General features: G+C 37.9%; 1 protein-coding gene across 2 annotated transcripts; it reads right to left on the reverse strand.

Annotated features, from left to right (window-relative positions):
- Positions 1-1,561: 1,561 nt before the first annotated feature.
- On the reverse strand, positions 1,562-17,957 carry LOC124596405 (S-adenosylmethionine decarboxylase proenzyme). 2 transcript variants are annotated; one of them, XM_047135531.1, is made up of 9 exons: positions 17,753-17,957; positions 14,875-14,961; positions 14,659-14,785; positions 14,417-14,519; positions 14,079-14,281; positions 13,753-13,845; positions 9,760-9,780; positions 4,954-5,109; positions 1,562-4,872 (listed from the first exon to the last, which is right to left on the reverse strand). In XM_047135531.1, exons 1-9 carry the CDS (start codon positions 17,872-17,874, stop codon positions 4,735-4,737), a joined length of 1,050 nt encoding a protein of 349 aa, XP_046991487.1. In that variant the 5' UTR covers positions 17,875-17,957; the 3' UTR covers positions 1,562-4,734. The 2 variants fall into 2 exon arrangements, with proteins under 2 accessions (XP_046991487.1, XP_046991488.1); XM_047135532.1 differs by lacking the exon at positions 9,760-9,780.
- Positions 17,958-22,659: the final 4,702 nt, after the last annotated feature.

Consider the following 22,659-nt stretch of genomic DNA (forward strand, 5'->3'; position numbering starts at 1 on the left):
CAGAGGGCCTGAAACACTTCCTTGGGAACACCCCTTATACATTTTTTTTACTTGACCTGTCAATTACTATGAACTTCAGACCTTTCCGACAGGAAATCATGAATCCAGTTGCCCAACTGCAACAATATTCCATGGGCATACTATTTGATTATGAGCCACTTGTGGGGAAATAGTGACCTTAGCCTTCGAAATATGAAATCTACTTCTCCTGCAGTTCACTTACTTCATGTGAATAAAGAGCCAGTTGTGTTTCACGAGACTGATACTTTCTGAATCCATGTCGACTGTCAATAGATCATTTTCTTTGAGGCAGTTCATACTGTTTGGATACAGTACAAGTTCGAAAATCCTACTGCAAATCAACATGTGATATGGGCTTGTAATTCAGTAGATTACATCTATTTCATTTCCTTGTGTACTGGTGTGACCTGTTCAACTTTTCTTGGATAGACCTTTCATTGCGCTAGCTGTTCTGTACGATTGCTAAAATACTCAACTGTTACATCAGCGTACTCTAAGTAACCTAGTTTGTTTAAATTTGTACTGGACACCTTGCCTTTATTAAGACAACTGCCACAAGCGTAGTGATGATCATTTTACCACCAAACCTAGCTACAGTGCTAGAGACTGCTGTGGCTGCCAGCAAATACGTTCTGCTGTTGCCACCAGTGACAGCAGACATGATGGTTGATTTAAGTTATTTATGTTGCAAGCTTTTTTACACTTTGAATTCGCTGTAATATTTACTGTGGCGTCTGGTGAAGGGATTCTGGGAAACCACATTTCGTAACTCTGTTTTAGTGGCATTGCTTTTGCCCAGATAAGGCTTGGAATGTGTATTGCCACTGGTATACTTACATATGAGCAAAACTACTTTGGATTTTCTGCCACATTGAGACAACTTCATTGTGGAACCTGTCAACAGCATCTCACATTGAAACCCACAGTAAATTTTGAGTTTCTGTAAAATGTTCCCTTTCTCAGGGTGTCCCCCCTTGTGAATATGCTTTACTTCCTTGTTACAGCAAAAGCGTCCTGACATTCCCTACAGAAATTGACTGGACTTCCATTTGGCTGGGGACCTTAGTTTTAACAAATCACCAATAGTAATAATTACTGCATCATTTCTCTTGCCAGTGTTACAGCGGAATAGTAGCCATATTCCTCAACTTTCTTTTGGTAAGGAACATCTGAATATAAACTCAACATTTACCTTCATTCTGGTATCTATTCTGGAAGAAAGCAGTTTTAACACCCTGCTTACTATATTTTGTTTGCTGCCTTGTGTAGTTTCTGCACTGCTAAGCTTTCTAATTAGGCCCTTCTTAAATATATTTCAAGAGTAGTGAAGTGATAACATATCTCCACAACATGTAGTGAAGTTTTCAGGCAACCAAGAATGTTTCAATTAATATCTGCCTACTTCTGTTTATGGACTAAATGAAACTTAACTCTTGCCAGTTTTGTTGAACATATAGTAATGTTTCCTTCACACAACTTTTTGTGCTACATTTTTCAAATGACAAATAGGAATTTGAAAGGGCAGTAAAAGAAATTGGACTATGAAAAACATGTCAATATATTCAAATACATAAAGAACTATTATACATTAACATCTCATGTACTAAAACACTACAACATCCATATTCAACAGTAAATCTGAATGTAGCACATCGTAGTAATGACACAAGACTAAGCCAATGAGAGGGACAAAAGGCTTTAATTTACTCTTGTGGAAGTCACTGGTTTACAAGATATAAAAAGCACAAAAGATGAAAGCAACTGAGTATTTAAGCGTCAAAACTCACCCCTGACAAATTATAAAATGTTGAAACTACATCTGCACAAAAAAATTACATTTGCTTTCCAGTTTCAGTAATGCCTAAATACATAAAGTCAGGAAACTTTCTATAAACAAAGGCATAAAAACTAAATAGTTTGGACAAATTTCAAAATTAGTCTAAAACACCAAATGTTTAATGTAACAGAAATAAAGTAACTCACACTCTTATCACAGAATTACCTTTTCCCATCATATGCATTCTCATTAAACACAATGTGCTCATATCAGGCTGCTGCAAAGCCCACTTATAAAACTAAATGCACAATATTCCACTTATATTCACACAATCATAATACTCATTTTGCTTCTTAGACATCAGTTTAAAAAAGAAACTAAAAAGGCAACACTAGAAATAAATACATCTGGGGGATTCCCCACGTTAATAACTCTGGCACGCCACAGCTACCCACTTTGTATGAACCTCCTGGATATTAAGTCAGCCAGTATTAACATCCACCTGGCTCTTCCTCCCCACCTAGTAAGATACAACTGGGCCAAACCTGAGTGGGGAGAGGGAGACAAGGCTGCCATTTCAATCACAAATGTTTAAGCAGTCTTTCTTTCTGTTAAATGGCACTGGAGAATTGTCCAACAGGCCAGACAGTGTCTTCTTTAATAATGTGATTAGCACTAGACTGAGAAATGTATACCATTTCTATGTTCCATTGTAACATTTCAACTGCAATACCTCTGCAGAAAGCCTAAGCCTATTTCTCACATCGTGACAAATATTGTAATGAATTTCCTCAGAGGAAAATGAGCCTTTCATCACATTTCCTGCAGTAAAATTACGTTTGTGAGCAATAAATCTCAAGGCTGATATTACAAACTGAAGGAAGAATGTACTGAGTTGTTTACACTGATTTAGGTGAATCAGTGGATCACACAACTAAGACATCTACCAGTTAAGTCAGTGGTCATTACACAGCCAACACCACCTTACAGTGTCATGAACAGAGAGTTGTTTCTGTAGTAGATGATACAACAATTTTATGAAGTACTCCATGTACATCAAAAATCTACCAATGCTAAGATAATGAAAAATCTGATTTCCAACACATTTTTCCCCACAACAAAACATTACCAAACCAAAGAAAGAAATGATAGATTATTGCAATACTTAACTCACCAATCTAAATTCATTGTGGATTTTAACAGGGCCTTCAAAATTATTGTATCTTCTGCATGTAACAGCAGGTTTGGTGTACAAATATTGGGCTCTGTTAAGAGAATAACGGTGCATTCTTTGGAAATTGTTTTAGAAATTAGAGTTCCAATTTAAATGTTACTCTATGACCAAAAACGCTTGTCTTTTTAATTGATATGTAACAGTACTATGACAAATAATCAACTCATAGTGGACAAAAAATTCTTAGTTTACTACAGCTTTTGCAACTATAGATCATCTGCCCTAGTTACTCGAAATGTATCAACAGATGCTGCTGTTAAGATTCAATCCAAATGTAAGAAAACAGTGATTGTAATGTGACTCATGTTACAACAGAGTATAGCACAGGGACCATGTCATGAAACTGAGACAGCAGTTTAACCACTCTGACAGCAGCCAACTGTGAAATTTTGCTTTGTGACATGTGGATATCGATTCAAGTAGGTGCAATATAAAATGGAAGTCTAACCTGACACGTCGCCACCTAGAACAACCACAACTGCACCAAGATATTCACTGCCACAATTTCAGAGTGTTTAGTGTCTAAAAACAAAGCAAATCCAAAATACTGTTGCAATATTACCAGCAAGTAAATCAGCAATGGCTTGAGTGATAACTGTTTGCTAAAATCAGATTAACAGAATTGCCCTCAAAACATGTGGCAGTAGATTATTTTCATTTGAAGTAGAAAATTCTCTATTCACAAATGTCCCAGAACAAGTGAATGTTCACAGCAGCTTGATATTACACTAAGAAGCAATCTCAAACTGCTTCAAACAGCTTTACAGTAACTGACCATTTCGAAATTGGACAAGCCTCTTACATTACAAAGAATTCTTTACTTTTAATTAATTTCTCAAGATCAGAGTAACAACTCAGAATACACAGAAAATACTAGATATACAATTTACTCACAGAAACATTTATTATAATCAATGCTGCACCATGAAATAAATCACAAACATTAACAATTGACATTTAGGAACAACTGTAAGCAACACTTTGCTGACCTTTCAAGGCTGCTTTTTGCAAAATCAATACTGATCTGAATTTCACAGTTACAAAGAAAAAATATATATGCATGACCTTAGCAACTTAAATTGTAATTCAGATCATAATAAAATTCTTCAACAGCAGCATAAGGATTCATACGATTACTTCTTGCTGCCATTTCAAGATGGAAATTAAATAAATGCATCAAACCAAGGAACCAGTGATGGTTACCACCTGAGATGCCAACTTGTCACCCTCATAGGTGAGGCTTTTGTTGGCTTCAGCAACTCTCATAATCACTGCGTACAAATTTATCACCTCAAGAAATTTTATTTCGCCACCACATGTAAACAAGATTTACTCTAATAGCTGCAATGCTTTCACAGAAGCAAAGCAATTTTAGACACAAAGCAGCTTTAATTATATTTAAACTCCATAATTTTAAACAGTATTCTACAAATATTAGAGAGCATTGAGAAGCTGTGATTATAAATGGTGGGAAATTTTGAAATTCACAGGCATTTTTACACTGCTGAATGGAACTGTTATAAAAACTACCATGCAAGGAAATTTGACTACCACCTACAGAAAAACTTAACAAATGCAGAAGGTATGTTATGTTATTAAATCTACAGCTACAGTGACAAATAAAAAGGGCAGGCAACTGCCCAAGAAGGCACCGAGCAACAACTGAAAGGAACTCAGCTGAGCTTCGGGCCTCCAGGGACCCTCAGCTTGGGAATTTAGAGTAGAATGCGTAAATCAGATCGTAGTTCTTGAAGCGGCAGTACTGAACATCATGACGAAGCCAGTCTCCAAACGATGTCTGTCTTTCCAATTCTTTAGGGGAAGCTGCTGCAGCAGAGGCCTAAAAATAAAAACTGGATTAAGTTAAGTTTTTACAGAGGTTGTAATACACTGTTGGTATTTACTATGCAATGACTTTTACCTTATTGGCAAATACTGTTATCACAAATTTTCCAGGCTGGAATGTTTCCAGTACCCTTGAGATCACTTCCTTGTATGAGGATTGTGGCACATTGCTTTCAAAACTCACATATGAGAATTCTGGTTCAGGTGTTATATGAATGGTCATGTAACATCCCTGGAAACAGTAAAATGTGTCAAACATCTTAGGCAGTATTAAAGCTTATCACTTTTAGAAAACACTGATGTCTAACTAAATTCCTCAGAATGAAATATGAGCATGAAATTGAGTAGTAAGTCCATGAAACATTTCAAAAAGAAGCACATATAAATGGTAAAAAACAATGTGACAAATGAAAGCATGTGAAAGATTCTCAAAGGTCCCCACATCATTTGTCCATACCAGATCTAGAAATCAGAAGTGACAGCAAGGACAGCTGCTTTGATGTGGTGTCAAGTCTTTTGGGGTTCTGTGGTAGTAAGTCCGTTCACCATGGTGGACACACTTATAGACCAGATCAGCGGCATATTCAGAGATGTGGCAACATCTAATTCAAGTAATTTCCGACATGAATGTTCAATTCTGCACTAGCTTGATAGGAAAACTTTATGGGATTTCACAATAAAACATCCATTTTCTTTCCTTATACGGCTGGCCTGTCAATGGTTTTCACTGCACAAATATCCACTAATTTCTTTTACCACTTCATTATGTTACAGTAAATTGGTGGTGTGTTGTGAAATGAAACACACTGAACTCTCACGCTACCAATTCACAAAAACCAATTCTACAACACAAATTGCTTTCTCTGCATGGTTTGCAGACATTTTCAACAACTACAGTTAATAATGTCCTTATTGGCTGTTCTACAAACTGACTAACTGGGTCCACATAAAAAAGTGTTCTCATGTACTGAAGCATTATTTACATTCAGCTATTTACCTATACTTTAAGATATTTCATGGACTTCACAATTACCCTTTACACCTGCCTACACACTCACAGCATACAGAGTGAAACATAAGGTTACCTGAACATTTAATTTTTCATGATTTCTCATACAGTGTAAGGGAGAAGAAAAAAATTATCAATGATTTTGTTAGAAGTAATGCCACACACAACACAACAATAGAAATTGGTATGAGAGAAAGCAAGATTTTCTTGCCTCTATTTGCTTTGCTTTTACTAGCATTACAGCATGTTTTCCTCCTCAGACTTGTTTCTTCTTGATCAAAGGCTGCACGATTTATCTCTGAACTGCCCTATTTGCTCCAATCCTCTACTGCCCACCAAATGCACATCTGGCTCCAAATACTAGCAATGATTTCTTTCTTCATGACTATGTACACTCAGTAAGCCGAAGTTCACCTGTCATAATACACACAGCAAAAAAGTTTTGCATCACCCCAGTTCCCAGAACTCTGAAGATAGACGTTGACTGTGGATATTGTATCACAGACACAGTGCCTTTGACTGGTCAGAGATGTCACTAAACCAAAGATGTAAAGAATAATGCATCAGCAGCACCTTTTAGATGGAGGGCGTCTGACAGCTGATCAGTTCCAGACATTCCACCAGGAAGGACGTACACGGCTCGTGTAGTCTGTAGTTCAACCATGCCTAGACTGTCAATACCACGGTTCGATTGCGTCCGCATGTTACTTTGTGCAGGAAGGGCTCTCCACAAGGACAGAGTCCAAGCATCTTTGATTGAAATCAAAGTGATGATGTTCAGATATGGAGAAGATACAGAGAGACAGGAACTGTCAATAACATGCCTCACTCGGGCCACGCAAGGGCTACTACTGCAGTGGATGACCGCTATCTACGGATTATGGCTCAGAGGAACCCTGACAGCAAAACAACATGCTGAATGGACCACTCAGGATTGGCATCGCATTCTCTTCACTGACGAGTGTCGCATATGCCTTCAACCAGACAATCGTCGAGATTGAAAAGGACTGTTTATGGACGATGTGACCCACCAATCACTCTGTGGGACCTACGCTGAATCACTCAATCTGGACCAACAGTACTTTGATGAACTTGTGGATAGTATACCATGATGAATACAGGTATGAGTCAATGCAAGAGGACGTGCTACTGGGTATTAGAGGTACTGGTGTGTACAGCACTCTGGACCACCACCTCTGAAGGTATCACTGTGTGATGGTACAACATGCAATATGTGGTTTTCATGAGCAATAGAAAGGGTGGAAATGATGTGTATGTTGATCTCTATTCCAATTTTCTGTACAGGTTCCAGAACTCTCGGTACCGATGTGACGCAAAACATTTTTTTGTGTGTGTATGACTGGTTTCATTTTTGAGCTTTTTCCCCTACCCTATAGGAATTTCCATTGCATCTGATCTCCTCCGTCATTTTTTGGTGGAATCGAGGACATTAGATACATATTCCAACCTATATCTGTCTTTAAAAGAACATAGTAAGTACCATACTCTCTTTCCTCAGTTATTACAATAACCAGCCAAGTTTTATGAGTATACAAGAAGAGTAACATTCTAATGCATACTCGAGATGATACGTGGTGACATTGAAAACCAAGATTACAAACAATGTGTACTACCTCAAATAAGCAAAACAGACATATGCAAACTGACCAATTCAATTAAACTTATTTTGCATCCTTTTATCATAAACAATGATATATGGTTTGCCATACATCTTATTACACAGATAGCAGCACAGTCATTAAGCATACGACTGAAAATTTTAGAATTAACACACACCTTAGGTACCAAAAAGGCAAAAAATGTACGGTACAAGACATTTGTATACCACCTTATATAATAAAATCACCATCCTACTGGCATAAAAACACAGCAGTAATTCATAGACTGCTAATGACCACCTACAACAACAAAAGCCTGACCCACTACAGTAACCTTGAGCATCAGAATTGACATAAACCACCTTTTTCACTCAACACTTAATTTTTGACGTTATAGGCTTAAAATTTGATACAGCTTTTGCCTGCACAACATGTTTTACATACACCCATGGGGGTAAAATGGCTAGATAACCACAGAGCACTTTTAATATACAGTAACATTCAATTAATTATTATTAAATGTTTGAGCTTTTCACAACTTTTTGTCTGTAATAAAGAGGTGATTTCAGGCCGTGGATTCCGAGCATATCCATGTTATTAAATTTGTCATCCTCAGGATGGCACTAACCCCTTACGTATACTGAACTCAAAAAATTTCTGACACTCCATGTTTTGCATGTGGGAATGTCCGCCGATTTGAACAAAGAAAACAAACCAATTTGAATTTCATTAATTGTTGTCTGAAGTCTGTATGTACAGGTGATAAGATCGGTTGTACTGAGATCAAAGAGGCTCGAACATACTTCTTTGAAAAGCTCTGCTGTCTTCAGCTAATGTCTGTCAGCAGGACCCCCTAAGTCAGTGCCACTGTGACCACAGCCTCAGTGGGCCTACAGAATTTGCTTTTGATAATTGCCAGGACTTCTATAAAAAGGTGTGATTACTGTGATTGAGAGTTAAACCTTTTATGTACTGTAACACTAATCAAGCTGCTTATTGTCAATCTTTGTAGCATAGTAGTTTTTCACCTGTTTTATGAGCTGGGGCCTTCTTTTCTACAAAATGAATTTAATTTATTGAGTAACCAGTGAATGTAAGCAGGTTTGTACTCTAGAGGCACAGAATCAAAAATAATGCATTTTTAAACTTTTCTCCCATCCCCCTATCAGGCTATAGGTGTAATTTGTTTTTCAGTTCTTTATTTAAAAGTGTAATATTATAGCAAAGTGGCAACAAGATGACTTACAGTTAAAATGATACCAATTTTCCAAATGCCTGCAATCTCTGGAGTATCTTCATTTAACAAATAATGTTTACACTACCACATGCTTTCCTCCTCGCAACAACAGGAAGAAATATGAAAAAAATGGGACTACCATATGTTGTGAAAACTAAAATAGACAACTAGAACTGCATTTCACTGTAACAAAACATATATCCGCTTATCTCCAGATACACACAGCTGTAGCCCTTCAACGCAATGACACACTAGCAAATGCTTCGAACATTACTAGATCAACACAAGTGGTTGCCACTTGAAAACCTATGTATTTTAGTTCTACTTTTGGCATTCATCCATGCTTGCTTCATTGTCAACTAATTTCTATGCACAAAACCTATCACACATTCAAACAGAAGGTATTACAAAAACACAAACAGCACTGATCATTTGTATTACCCCTGTGATAATGCAACACTTCAAAAGCTAATCTATCTTATCTGAATTCTATACCAGGCACAAAATTTTAGATTTTTTCTGAAACATTACAGACAAATTAACAGTAGAAAGACAACATAGTGCATCAGGCTCCAAGTATCCTATACCATCCTGAAATTTTCTTATGGATAGGATAATTAGACTGACAACTGTGACAATGTTGAAGACTTCAACTGCTATACTCTTACTTCAAACCACTTTTGAGAATCATGAAAAATTAATATCATGACCAGAAACTGATGACATACTCATGAGAAGGAATGCCAACAAGTAATCTCCCTTTGTGACCAAATCCTGACTTACTGACCTGATTAACACAAAACAAGAAGAAAGCTTATAACACAAATCACATCGACATTGAGTTTTTACGACCACTTCCTACACTGGCCCATATCTGCACTGATTGTGCAGCATAAAATCTTCCTGGCCTGCTTCTAGTACAGATTTTAATATGAAAGACAGGTGTCAGTTCATGCAAGACACACTAAGACATCTATAAATAATGCCAATCCACTAAGTTTCTGTTGATATACTTACAGCAGCTAGTTCTGGACCCGCCTACGAACAGACGAGAAAGTATATCAGATTCAGTGCTCAGTCTACACACTAATTTCAACTGTCAATCTCTTAGATTATGAGTAAAGTAATAATGAGTAATTCAGTTTGCCAGAAAGCAATGGTAGACATGTGGGAATGTTAAGAGGAGTTTCACACAGGAAAGGAATGAACATCAAGTGGTAGAGGATGGGCAGACAACACACAAGCTTAATTATAAATATGAATGTTCTTAAAGCTGTACACATGAATGAAGTTAGCCATAGAAGCAATGAACTGAGCTGAGATACAAAATAATCAATGGTTATCTCTTGCTTGTTACCATTTCCACGTGGTTTTTTCCCCACTTTAAAAACCTTAGATCTGCGACGGTACTGGTTCAACCTCAGCACATTGTCAGTTCACTTTTAGGAGAGCGAACCTACTACCTTAACTTGTCTCTTCAGCATACTTTCAATATGCAACAACTACACAGCACAGCACCAGTGCACAGGATTGTACAAAAGCTGGCAATTCTGCAAACTGCATAATCAAAGCTCTTCACTTTATCAAATATTTGAACAACACAATGCTTAAATACAGGTCAATTCAAAATGAATACATCAATAAAAACCGATGTAACTATTTACTGCATAGTGATACACAGATAAGAATTACAGATAATGTAAAGGGCTGTTTTGATCAGTAGCTGCCACATGCTACAGCAACGCTGTAAGTGATGGAAGAAGAATTCAGCTTGTGTTTAGTGATAGGGCTACCTTCCACATAAGTGGTATGATTAACCAGTACAATATCTGAATATAATGGTACAGAAAAGCATTTGAGTATAACTGAAAATCAGTGTGACTCACTGAAAGTTAACATGTTACAAGTGATGCTGGCATACAAATTGTATGGACCATTATTCTTCAATTACCAAAGTGTTTTCAACAAACATTTACCCGAACATGCTTAATTAACATAAGATGTCACACCTTGATATAGATTTAACTGATTAAGCCTTTCTGCAGAACAGGGCACCCCCACACAGAGGTAGCACACAAATCAACATCTCCCAAATTGTTGACCTGGTCATACTGGAATCACAGCTCTTGGCTACTCAGAAGGGAACATCCCCATCGCACCCCCCTCAGATTTAGTTATAAGTTGGCACAGTGGATAGGCCTTGAAAAACTGAACACAGATCAATCGAGAAAACAGGAAGAAGTTGTGTGGAACTATGAAAAAATAAGCAAAATATACAAACTGGGTCGTCCATGCCTAAGATAGGCAATATTAAGGGCAACGTGAGCCGAGGAGCGCCGTGGTCCCGTGGTTAGCGTGAACAGCTGCGGAACGAGAGGTCTTTAGTTCGAATCTGCCCTCGGCTGAAAATTTCGCTTTCTTTATTTTCGCAAAGTTATGATCTGTCCGTCTGTTCACTGTAATAAGTTTAGTGTCTGTGTTTTGCGACAGCACCGCAAAACCGTGCGATTAGTTGACGAAAGGACGTCTCTCCAATGGGAACCGAAAACATTTGATCGCAAGGTCATAGGTCAACCGATTCCTCCACAAGAAAACACATCTGATATATTCTATACGACACTGGTGACAGCATGTGCGTCACATGACAGGAATATGTTGTCGACCCACCTAACTAGTACACTTGGCGAATGGGTAAAAAGATTCTTCTACCTTGCCCGATTTAGGTTTTCTTGTGGATGTAATAATCACTCCAAAAAAAGTGATGAAAACATAAGGGTTTGTCACATAAACTGAAAATAAAAAGTTAAAATTTTCGGTTGAGGGAAGATTTGAACCAAAGACCTCTAGTTCCGCAGCTGTTCACGCTAACCACGGGACCACGGCTCTCCTCGTCTCACACTGCCCTTAATATTGCCTATATTGCACATGGACGACCCAGTTTGTATATTTTGCTTATTTTTTCATAGTTCCACACAACTTCTTCCTGTTTTCTCGATCGATCCGTGTTCAGTTTTTCAAGGCCTATCCACTGTGCCAACTTATAACTAAATCTGAGGAGGGTGCGATGGGGAGGTTCCCTTGTCAGAACTTTTTCACCTGACACCCATGCATTTATTTTTGGGGGTAATGTGGAAGAACTTTTATATGTGCCTGCCTTGCCAAACACAATTCCAGAAATGAAAACGTTTCAGAAAGTATTGGATGAAGTGGATTATCAATTAGATACTGTCCATGTGACCAAGGGCAGTTGTATAGCACCTATCTATTATGTTGACAATTTTTGAACTTCCTTTACATTATCGGTGTATCATTATGCACTACACAGTTACAGCCATTTATAGTCCATATATTCTTTTTGTATTTCCCTATATGACTGTGTCAATCATGGTATCCACTCAAAAGAGGAGATAAAAAATTAAAAAAATAATTCCCTGAGAACTCTAGGTGTGAGGAGGAAGATTGTGTCAAGAAGCTACTGCTAATTTAATTTTGAGCAGGAGAAGGCGTGGCGGAGGGGGGAGAGTATACTAATACAATGATTTTTCTTTCCTCTCAGCTGAGTGTATACCAGCCATCCCAAAGTAGCAGTTTAACCGCAGGTTATTAACATCAATACTTTATACGGAGTAATATTCATGTACTTTAAAATTTGTGATTTATAAAGTACAAAATTTAATTTCAATGCCAAGTTAAAAGCACAGAATTCCCTGAGATTTTACACCATCCCATTGCACAATGATTTCCTGACACCGATTTTGAAGCACCTACTTTTAAAATTTGTCTCACAGTTTTGAGTGCTGGACAGAAAATTTAATCAATCCTCGTGACAGTAATTGGCAGCTGGTCCCAAGAACGCTGTACAAAATCACCTAAAAACTGTAAATGCTCGCCATTACACAGATTTGTGTATCTGCTGAATTTCAGGACATCACTATTATTTGTTTCCAGCACGAAGCACCTAGCACTCAATACGTGACTACAATGAAATACCACATTTGGCAATGTTTGCATTACATGCAGGTATTTATACCTCTTTGCTACCACACTTTTTTCAACCACCATCATATCTCAGCAGTTTTATCTACACTTGTATATTCCCCTAATGAAACAAGCTCTGTGCTGTACAGACAGAGAACACACTTATTCAGGTTGCACTCATGCTACTGCTACCTATTCATTTAACTATTGGTTTGAAGCTAGGGTCAAGTACAATGTTGACCACCACAATCCAGAATATAAGATGCAGTACATGGACAATGAACCCATAATTACTAATTAACCACATCTGATGATTTATAGTACCTCAGCTATTCAGTGTCTTCAAAACTCCTCTCATGCATGCAAGTTTAAGCATGAAAAGTGCATAAAACCACTCACCATTTAGAATTTTTTAAAAGGATCAACTTTTTACCTACAAAACCTTTCCGCATCCATGAATTTTAATCATGCTTCTGCTAACAGCTTCTAACCTCATCTCCTAGCGCTCCATGAACTCATTTCCTGAAACTACTCTGAATATGTTATGAAAGTAGGACTCCAAACGAATTATGAAGTACATTAGAGTTATAAGTAACTCTAAAATTACAATTTAGTATCCATGTGCCTATATTATGGTCACATGTGCTATCAGTACACTAAACACACCACAAAGTCTTTGTGGGATCATATTATACATTCCAAATGGCTGATTTTTACCTTAAATTTCTGCTTCGCGGGTGTCAGCCCATAAGTCTCTATCCCTGAAACAAGGAACTTCTAATTCATAACTCTCCCAGAATTTTGTTCATTATTACCTCTTGCATAAAAATATTTCTGCAAGTGGAGCTGGTATTTAAAAAATCCTGTCAATATTAAGGCTGTGATTGATGCAATTTTTTTTTATTCAAAGAAACACACTGACTATAAAGAATTTACCTTTAGCTGTACTCCAACTTGTCAGAACTAACTTCTAATTATGCTAAATATTTTCTTTAATGCATGCTTACAAAAATATTATGGCATAATACTTACTTTCTTTGAAATGCCATTCATGGAATAACCACAAGGCTCAAAGAGAAAATCATCTATCACCATATTTGGAATCAATTTGTCAATTCCAGATTTCTGCAAAAATTAGAAACAAAATATTAAACAGTTTTACAAGCAGTTTTAAATTACACTCTATTGCTGTGACAAGACTTCTTTCTTCTCTGGCATCATATTGCAAAATTTGCCTTTTTCCCTACCTATGTACTAAAAAAATTAATCAGTTGTGAACTGGACCTGCCCTTCATGCACGTAAATGTCAAAAGGTTTCTGTTTTTCCAACCATGATTGGGATAAAGCTAACTTCATACCTGGGTAGCCTCTGCAGCAGAAGATGACTCCTCCCGCGTGAAAATATTCATGATATCTGGATCCAGATCTGACATAAGGATTTCTAGGGTCTGGTCAGGTTCCTGTATACCCCTGCGAGTTTTGTTTCCTTCTCCCAGTGGATTTAAGGTATACAAATACCAGCAGTCTTCTATCATGTTCCCCATGCAATAGGCAGCACCATCTGTGTAAATAAGTACATTTTTCATTACTATAGCTCAAGATTTGACAGCTTCAGAAATTTTGCCATTTCTAAAAATCAATTTTATCACAATTTATAACTTAATTTTTTTAAATTTGAACATGATTCTCTGCATACCTTTGAAAAAGGAGTTCAAAACAGCAACCTCTTGTTCAAAAGCCTTATGTGGACTCAACTGCAGATCGGGTCTCTTGAAATTTTTCCGAGAGTAGAACACATCCTATGACAAAATGTTACACCGTTATTAAAATTTGAAATAACCAGTGTTTTGCAACCAGTTATAACAAACTGAATTAATTTACAGCTATTAAATTCTTCATATATGATTAACAGTTAACTATGAAGTGAAGGTTACTTACTTCCACTTCATTAAATCCAGCATACTGTTCAACCAACATCAAAAGTGGCTTCAAGCACAATAGTGGTGTGGTAGTCCCACATGTTTTCAGAATAAACCGGCGATTTGTTATGAACATGCTGCTTTCGCTAAAAAGGGATTAAAAAATATTGCCATGATTTATTTCATTCTAGAAAATAATTTTATACATATAGGTCTACTGGGAAGGCGCTCTTACCTCAGTACATATGCATCTACATGCTCATTCCGAACAAAGCTTATCACCTCACAGCGAACAATTTTTAGCAGTGATTCCCATTTACTCCTGAAAGAAAAAAAGAGGCTTACTTTTTGCAGTTAATGAGCCTTAGGCAAGAAAATATTTGAATTAAAACTGTGTACAACTTTAATCTGGCAATGCTCTACCAAAGGTGACAATCTCAAATCAGTCTACACTATCACAATTTGAAGACATATCCAGTATTCTGCAACATGCTTCATCCCATTAAAGACATCTTACTGACATTTCCAACAAAAGCTATTTGAACAACAATGGAAAGAGTCGCACCCCCCCCCCCCCCGCCTCTTTACATTTTTTCATAGCTGATGCGGACACACGCGCACACACAAGAAATATTGCCAGATGAGTTGCCTATTATGTATTCAATATTATTCCGAATTTGCCCAGCAGCTTTCCTTATTTATGATTTAATGTGTTAAACATAGAGTGTAAGACACCAGGCTACACTATCGATTAGTCTGACTCCATAAGCATAATTCTAGGGTGTGTGTGTGTGTGTGTACACGACGCACTATCAAACTCATGCTTGTATAACACTATTTTTCTCCTTTACTATTTCCAAGATAAAATAATGAACTTTGAATATCCTGCAAAACTTAACTGAAGATCTACTTATCCACTTTAGCCATGTCTAAGGATTTCCCTGAGCAGGTAGGTAATGAAACTTCCTGGCAGATTAAAACTGTGTGCCGGACTGAGACTCGAACTTGGGACCTTTGCCTATCATGGGCGAGTACTCTACCAACTGAGCTATCCAAGCATGACTCACTTTACTTCTGCCAGTACCTCATCTCCTACCTTCCGGACTTTACAGAAGCTCTCCTGAAAGCCTTGCTGAACTAGCACTACTGAAAGAAAGGATATTGTAGAGACATGGCTTAGCCACAGCTTGGGGGATGTTTCCACTGAGATTTTCACTCTGCAGCAGAGAGTGTGCTGACATGGAAGTTCCTGGCAGATTAAAACTGTGTGCCTTTGCAAAGGTCCTGAGTTCGAGTCTCCGCCCGGCACACAGTTTTAATCTGCAAGAAAGTTTCAAATCGGCGCATGCTCTGCTGCAGAGTAAAAATCTCATGCAGGTAGGTAATGTTAACTTTCCCAAAGACACTACCTATAGCTATTTCCTCTCTCAGAGTGTAATACTGTGGTATGGAAGAGAGATACAATTCAAAATTTGTCTTATGGTTGGTTAATACCTTCATGATACTTGAGGACCAAAGTGTCAGATCAACAGACAATACCATTACTCACACAATACATCTTTATGGTACGAGTCTAAATGTTATGATAAACTAATAAAGGAAAGTAAGAAATCCTTAGCATACACTGACATACACTTTAGACAGAAAATAGTCTACTAAAAAGAGTGTAAAAACAGGATAACTAGTGCAGACCAGTTCCAATGAAGCATCACTGACTTGAGAACTAGCACTACTTGGGATCTGACCATTTTATTTAAAATTAGCACAGTTCACATTACACCAGGAGCTTATGAGTGAGCCTGCTACTGCAATGAATCACAGCTTATAGTTAAAATGCATTACTGAATGACATGAAATGGGGAGCAACAGCTGTGACTCATTTACTGAGGGGGTTGCACAATACCTCTGTCTCTTCATTGAGGGCTAAATAACTGCAACACAAGTTGCCAGTTTAGTTCCGAGTAGTAGTTGATCCGAATCCTAGGAAAAACGGCCATTCTCTCTTAGTTTAGTTCAGTGCATCAATGATTCAATACAACTGTGTTGCTGAAGTTCCTGTGTAATGATACCTTTAGCTGAAACGGTACAACAAATGGATGCATGAAAGTCATACCTGACTTACTATAAGCTGCATACCACTGAGATATCAACCAGTTGTTCCATTAAAACATGGCACGTAACTTTATCAAACTACAGTCGTTTTAAGTATTTGTAGTACAATTTACGCGCTTTTTTATTTTTTAAAGCACTCATTACCGGCACTTGGGTGCAACTCGCTGTTCTATTCTTGAAACGTGACAAAACTGACGTGGGCGAAGGCTCAGAAGCGAGTTACCTTGTATCGCGCATCGGTCTAAATGTATATATTTTTTTGGAGTGATTTACTGTAGTGTGCCACGCTCTTATTTTAACCGAGAGTACTCCCAGCTCCTGACATCGCTTACAAGTTTCTACAGTCCTTTTAGAGAAAGGGAAAGTTCGCAAGAAAGCAAAGAAATACGGTGTGTGTGTGTAACCTACAAATAAAAACCGTTTCATATATTCTATCGAAGTTGAAACAAGAAAGAAACATTTGGACTACAGACACTTTTTCTGCAAATACAAATTACAGATCCTATCACAATACACATCTCTGGCCAACTTTGTTTCTTTTCCTCCAGTCTTCACATCAGTTTTGTGACCTGACTTAATAATGCTAAGCACACTTCAAATGTAAGTTGCCTTGTGGAAGATCTTAAACCACATAAATCCAAGAGGCCTCCGTAAGCAGCGCAATAAACACCGTAATAACATGTACACAAAACTGTTTCAAAGTAAAATTTCGGAATAATTCTGACCACATAATTTACTTTGTACACGTAATTAAAAAATTCACCATATGCCGGAAAATAAACCGGTACCTGAACGAATTAAAGATTAGTTGACTTTTTTATGTCTACAGATACGCCGCCGTTAAATCCACAATGATGTTTTCAATAACAATCTTTTTCTGATCAAAAAACACAATTCAAATTTTCAATTCTCGCAAAATTTGTGAAGCTTGCAAGGTGCATGAACCACCATTTTAGTTTTTCCCTGCAGCCAAGAATCGGTCCTTACACATATATTTTTACCTAGAGATTTTCCGCAGATCACACTGTTTCACAGCGCCATCGGTCCGCGTAAACCAAATCTCCAACAACTTTTCAACACCTTCAAAATATTGAACACCACTACTACCACCGACATCAGCCATCCTCACACCACAGAGGACTACCCTGAAATGACTATTTCCTTCCCCGTTTAGCTGCTACTATACCTGCGCGGACCTGCTGCGCCTCGTAACTGGATTGATCATGCACACAGCAAAGACAGAATGCCAACATTTGAAAATCAAACTTCTCAAACATCGGGAAATTTTGTGGAAGTACTAAAAATTGCGGTTTCCTTGAAAACTTAATCGAAAATAATTATCTTTCGTCGACTCTGCTATCCAAATTATATCTCAATAGCAAATGTAGCTGAAGTCCGCAACAAAACTATATGGGCTGCTTTTAGACCGCCTGGACAAAAAGACAACACCTGAAGACATTATGAGAGGAAAAGGCATCGCGGACGCGGACGCAAGGGAATACGCGGAATTAAGCGCCAAGGGAAGATAAAAATGCTTCAGAAAGGCAGCCAGCGAAGACGCCATGAACGGCATTGTGAAAGAAGAATTATAGGCGGAGAAAGTAATCTTCCCTCCCTTTCTTTTTCACAACTGACTATCGTCAAAAGCAGAATGATGTCGAAATCACACTACGGAACATAAAAGGCTTAAAATCCCTACTCAGTATTTTATCAGATGAAACAATGCTCAGCTGTAATTTTCCGTTTTTCTGCGGAATCTTTTTCAAGAACCCTGGAATACAAACGGCTTCTACGCAATACATGCATTGGTTAAATGTGGGACAAAAGGGTGACCTTCAGGAGGTGTGATACGTTACTACAACCAAGCCGTAGCTCAAGCAAAACACGAAGAGATAGGCGAAAGCAAGGTGTTAGTGCAGGTAAGCAACTTGCAAATCATAGGAATCTATATAAGACCTCCAAGTTAAGAAAATAAGTGGTAGAAAGCATCGTGACTATCATGACTTCATGGGACCAGACTGACCCAGAGATCCCAACCCTGCTGGCAGGGTATCTAAACCGCCAAAAAGACAGGCTCGACAGCAAAAGACAGAGTCTTATAGAGCTTAAGTTTCCTTTATGTCACATCTTTGGTCAAAAATGTTTTATGTGATCAGACTACCACTTTCGGTCTATCTTCAGATCTGTTTTACGAAAACTATGGCTCCAGTCTATTAGGACATTGTTTTATAAAACAGATCTGAAGATGGTCGTTATAGACCGAAACCGGTTATGTAATGACATAAAAAATGTGTGCCCATAGACGTGAAGAAAAGGAAATTTATTCTACTTTTGAGTCACTGTTCAATTCGCAACCATGTTGCAGTTTGTGAAACTTATAGAGCTTCACCCACATCAACGAACCTCTGAATAAAACCTACATCTCACATAATGACACCAGTATCATGGACCTTATATTTTACCCAGGAAATAAAATAAAGCCTCAAAGCTTAACAACCTCCATAGATCCTCAAAGCACTTCTACAAGGAGGAAGGGCAAAATTTCAGATCATCACAACGAAACGAACAGTGATGGACACCAAGAAAATTTTTTGCCAGAACATAAGTGCTGAAAAATGCTATCTACAATAGAAGGGGGCAACTTTAACTGTGTGGTGCCTAACTGAATCCCTCAGGCAGTCAACCAACAAAGAGCAACATCAAATCCTGGTTTGACAGTGAATGCTGCATAAGAAGACACAAGGTCCTGGAAAAACTGAATGAACTGTAGAAGACAAATGCAAACAACATGAATCAGAACCACAGCTATATGAATACAAAAACAAGATATTAACTCATTTCTGAAATGAAAGGAACAACAATACATCCTGATAAAACAAGAAAAAGAATTACTATGGAAATCAGAAGTAAAGCCCTGAAATCAAGAAGAATAAAGACAACCCAATGCATCTCCATGACAGTATGAGAAAAACCACTTCATAAATCTACTCCAGAGGAAGAGCTCACATTATCACTTTGAAGGAAGCAACTCTTAACTAAAAATGGAATAATAACAGAAGCTGATGTTTGACAAGGAATTGAAAGAAGAAAATATCATAAGGCCCAGTCAGTACCTCATATAATCTAATGAAAGAAGCAGTGGTACACACTGTGAAACTCTGCACAGAACTCACTGGATTCCTATAGTGTGCACCACTCAAGATAATGAATGTCATACTTAAAAGATCGATGACAACATAATGACTATAATACCATGGGAACAATATATCTTCATTCCCAGAGAGTCAACATCCAAGCAGTGGGACAGATTCTCCAATTCATGAACAAGGCCCTGTGAAAACCTAAATGTCATGCATACACAGTCTTTGCTGACTACAGAAAAACTGCACCTAATACTAGGCACAGAAAGTCAGATCCTCAAGTTAATAACAAGCATCCTCTAAGGAAACACAATCAATATGCTGAGGGATTAATGCACTCTCAAGGAATGTAGCAAACAAATGGAGTAATGCTGGGAGACCCTCTAAGCATACTCACCCAGGACATGATCAAAAGGATAAAATAAGAAGAATTGAGACTGTGGCTGTATGCAGATGGTATGATCCTACTATCAGAAAGAGGAGAGTCTACGTCTACATCTACAGCCACACTCTGCAACCCACCAGGAAGTGCATAGCAGAGGGTATTGTCCCATTGTACCAGTTATTAGGGTTTCTTCCCAATCAATTTATCTATGGAGCGTGGGAAGAATGATTGTTTGAATGCCTCTGCGCATGCTGTACATATTCTAATCCCGTCCTCACAACCACTATGTAAGCGATGCATAGGGGGATGTAGAATATTTACAGCCAGTTCTTGAAACTTTGTTAGTAGACTTTCTTGAGATAGTTTGTGTCTACCTTCTAGAGCCTTCCAGTTCAGTTTCTTCAGCATCTCTGTAATACTTTCCCATGGGTCTATGGCAATCCATCAAGAAAAGTGGGATTGCAGCCAGACACACAGTACTTGAGTAAATATAACAAAACCTTTGGCTGCATTTGGATCTAATGTCTTGTATTTTTTTATCACATGCTACCAGTTTTGATGCCCCACAGTGTCATCTTCAGGCCCCAAATGTAGCCTGCCATCCATAACTGTTTTCGTGGGCAACAAACAGAAACACATGCATTGGGCCAAAATTAACTGAATTCTGTACCTTTCATGATAACAACAAGCCCAGCATGGTCAGATGACAAATGGCCATGTTGGGTTTGTCGCCAGGGAAGGTACAGGCTCCAGTTAATTTTGGTGCACTGCATACAATTCTGTTCATTGCACATGAAAACGGCTGTGGATGGCTGGTTACGTTAGGACCTGAAGATGAAACCATGTGCTGTTGAAACTGATAGCATGTTTTAAAAAGAATAAACTATGTTAGATTCAAATACAGCCACTGGTTTTGTTATCATTATATTCTATTCTATTTCTAGTTTGGGATTCATAAGTGATTTGTAAGCAATTCCCTTTGTAAACTGATTGCACTTCCCATTGTTTTACCAATACGCCAAAGTCTACCAGCTGCTTTACCGACAGTTGAGCCTATGTGATATCATTCCATTTAATATCCCTACAAAGTGTTACACCCTGGTATTTGTATGAGTTGGTCAATTCCAGCAATAACTCATTGATATTATAGTCAAAGGATACTACATGTTTTCATTTTGTGAACTGCACAATTTTACAATTCTGAACATTTAAAGCAAATTGCCAACCCTTTGAAGTCTTATAGAGACCAGACTGAATATTTACACAGCCTCTTTCAGACATTACTTCATTATGGATAACTGCATCATCAGCAAACAGTCTTAGGTCACTATTAATATTGTTTGCAATGTCCTTAACATATCACATGAACAGAAAGGGTCCCAAAATATCTGGGGCACATCTGAAGTTACTTCTACATCTGATGATAACTCTCCATCCAAGATAACAATCTGTGTCTTTCCTACTGAAAAGTCCTCAGTCCAGTCACAAATTTCACTTGATACCCAACATGATTGAACTTCTGGCAGTAGATGTAGGTCTGTTATTGGTTCAAATGCTTTTCAGAAAACAAGAAATACTGCATGTACCTGACTGCCTTGATCCAAAGCTTTCAGTATACCATGTGAGAAAAGCATGAGTTGAGTTTCACATGATCGATGTTTTCAGAGTACACACTGGCTGGCATGGAAGAGGTCTTTCTGTTCAAGATACCCCATTGCATTTGAGCTCAGAATATGTTCTAAGATTCTACAATAAATTGATGTCAAAGATATAGGATGATAGTTTTGTGGATCACTTCTACTCTCCTTCTTGTAGACGGGTGTGAGCTGTGCTTTCTTCCAACTGGACACAGATTCCTATTCAAACAATCTATGACAGATTGTAATTAGAAGAGGGGCTAACTCGGCCACAAATTCAGTATAGAATCTGATAGAAAATCCATCGGGCCCTGGAGCTTTGTTCGGTTTTAAGAATTTCAGCTGCTTCTCAACACCACTGGTGCTAATACTTATTTCACTCATCTTTTCAGTGGTACAAGAATTAAACTGGGGCAATTCTCCTGGGTTTTCCTTTGTAAAGGAAAGTTTGGAAAGAGAGCTAAGCATTCCAGCTTTTGCTTTGCTAAAATCAACTGCAGTTCCCATCTCTTTCACTAGGGACAGGACACTAACTTTGGTGCCATTAACAGCCTTTACATATGACCAGGAAGTCTTTGGGTTTTGGAAAGATCATTTGACAATATTTTGCTACAGTAGTCATTGAAGGCTTCATGCATTGCTCTCTTGACAGCCAAATTTGTTTCATTCAGATTCTCTCTATCTATAGCCCTACACTCTGTTTTACACCTCTTATGCAGTTGAGTCAGTTTGTTTACAGTGACTGT

This window comes from Schistocerca americana, chromosome 2 (genome assembly GCF_021461395.2).
Source record: "Schistocerca americana isolate TAMUIC-IGC-003095 chromosome 2, iqSchAmer2.1, whole genome shotgun sequence".
In the NCBI taxonomy this organism is placed as follows: domain Eukaryota; kingdom Metazoa; phylum Arthropoda; class Insecta; order Orthoptera; family Acrididae; genus Schistocerca; species Schistocerca americana.

Coding starts and splice junctions, on each gene's coding strand:
- LOC124596405 (XM_047135531.1), bottom strand. CDS start 17,874: ATGGCTGATGTCGGTGGTAGTAGTGGTGTTCAATATTTTGAAGGTGTT. Junction 14,962..17,752: donor GATCTGCGGAAAATCTCTAG/GTAAAAATATAT, acceptor TTTTTCTTTCAG/GAGTAAATGGGAATCACTGC. Junction 4,873..4,953: donor TAACAGTATTTGCCAATAAG/GTAAAAGTCATT, acceptor TTTTATTTTTAG/GCCTCTGCTGCAGCAGCTTC.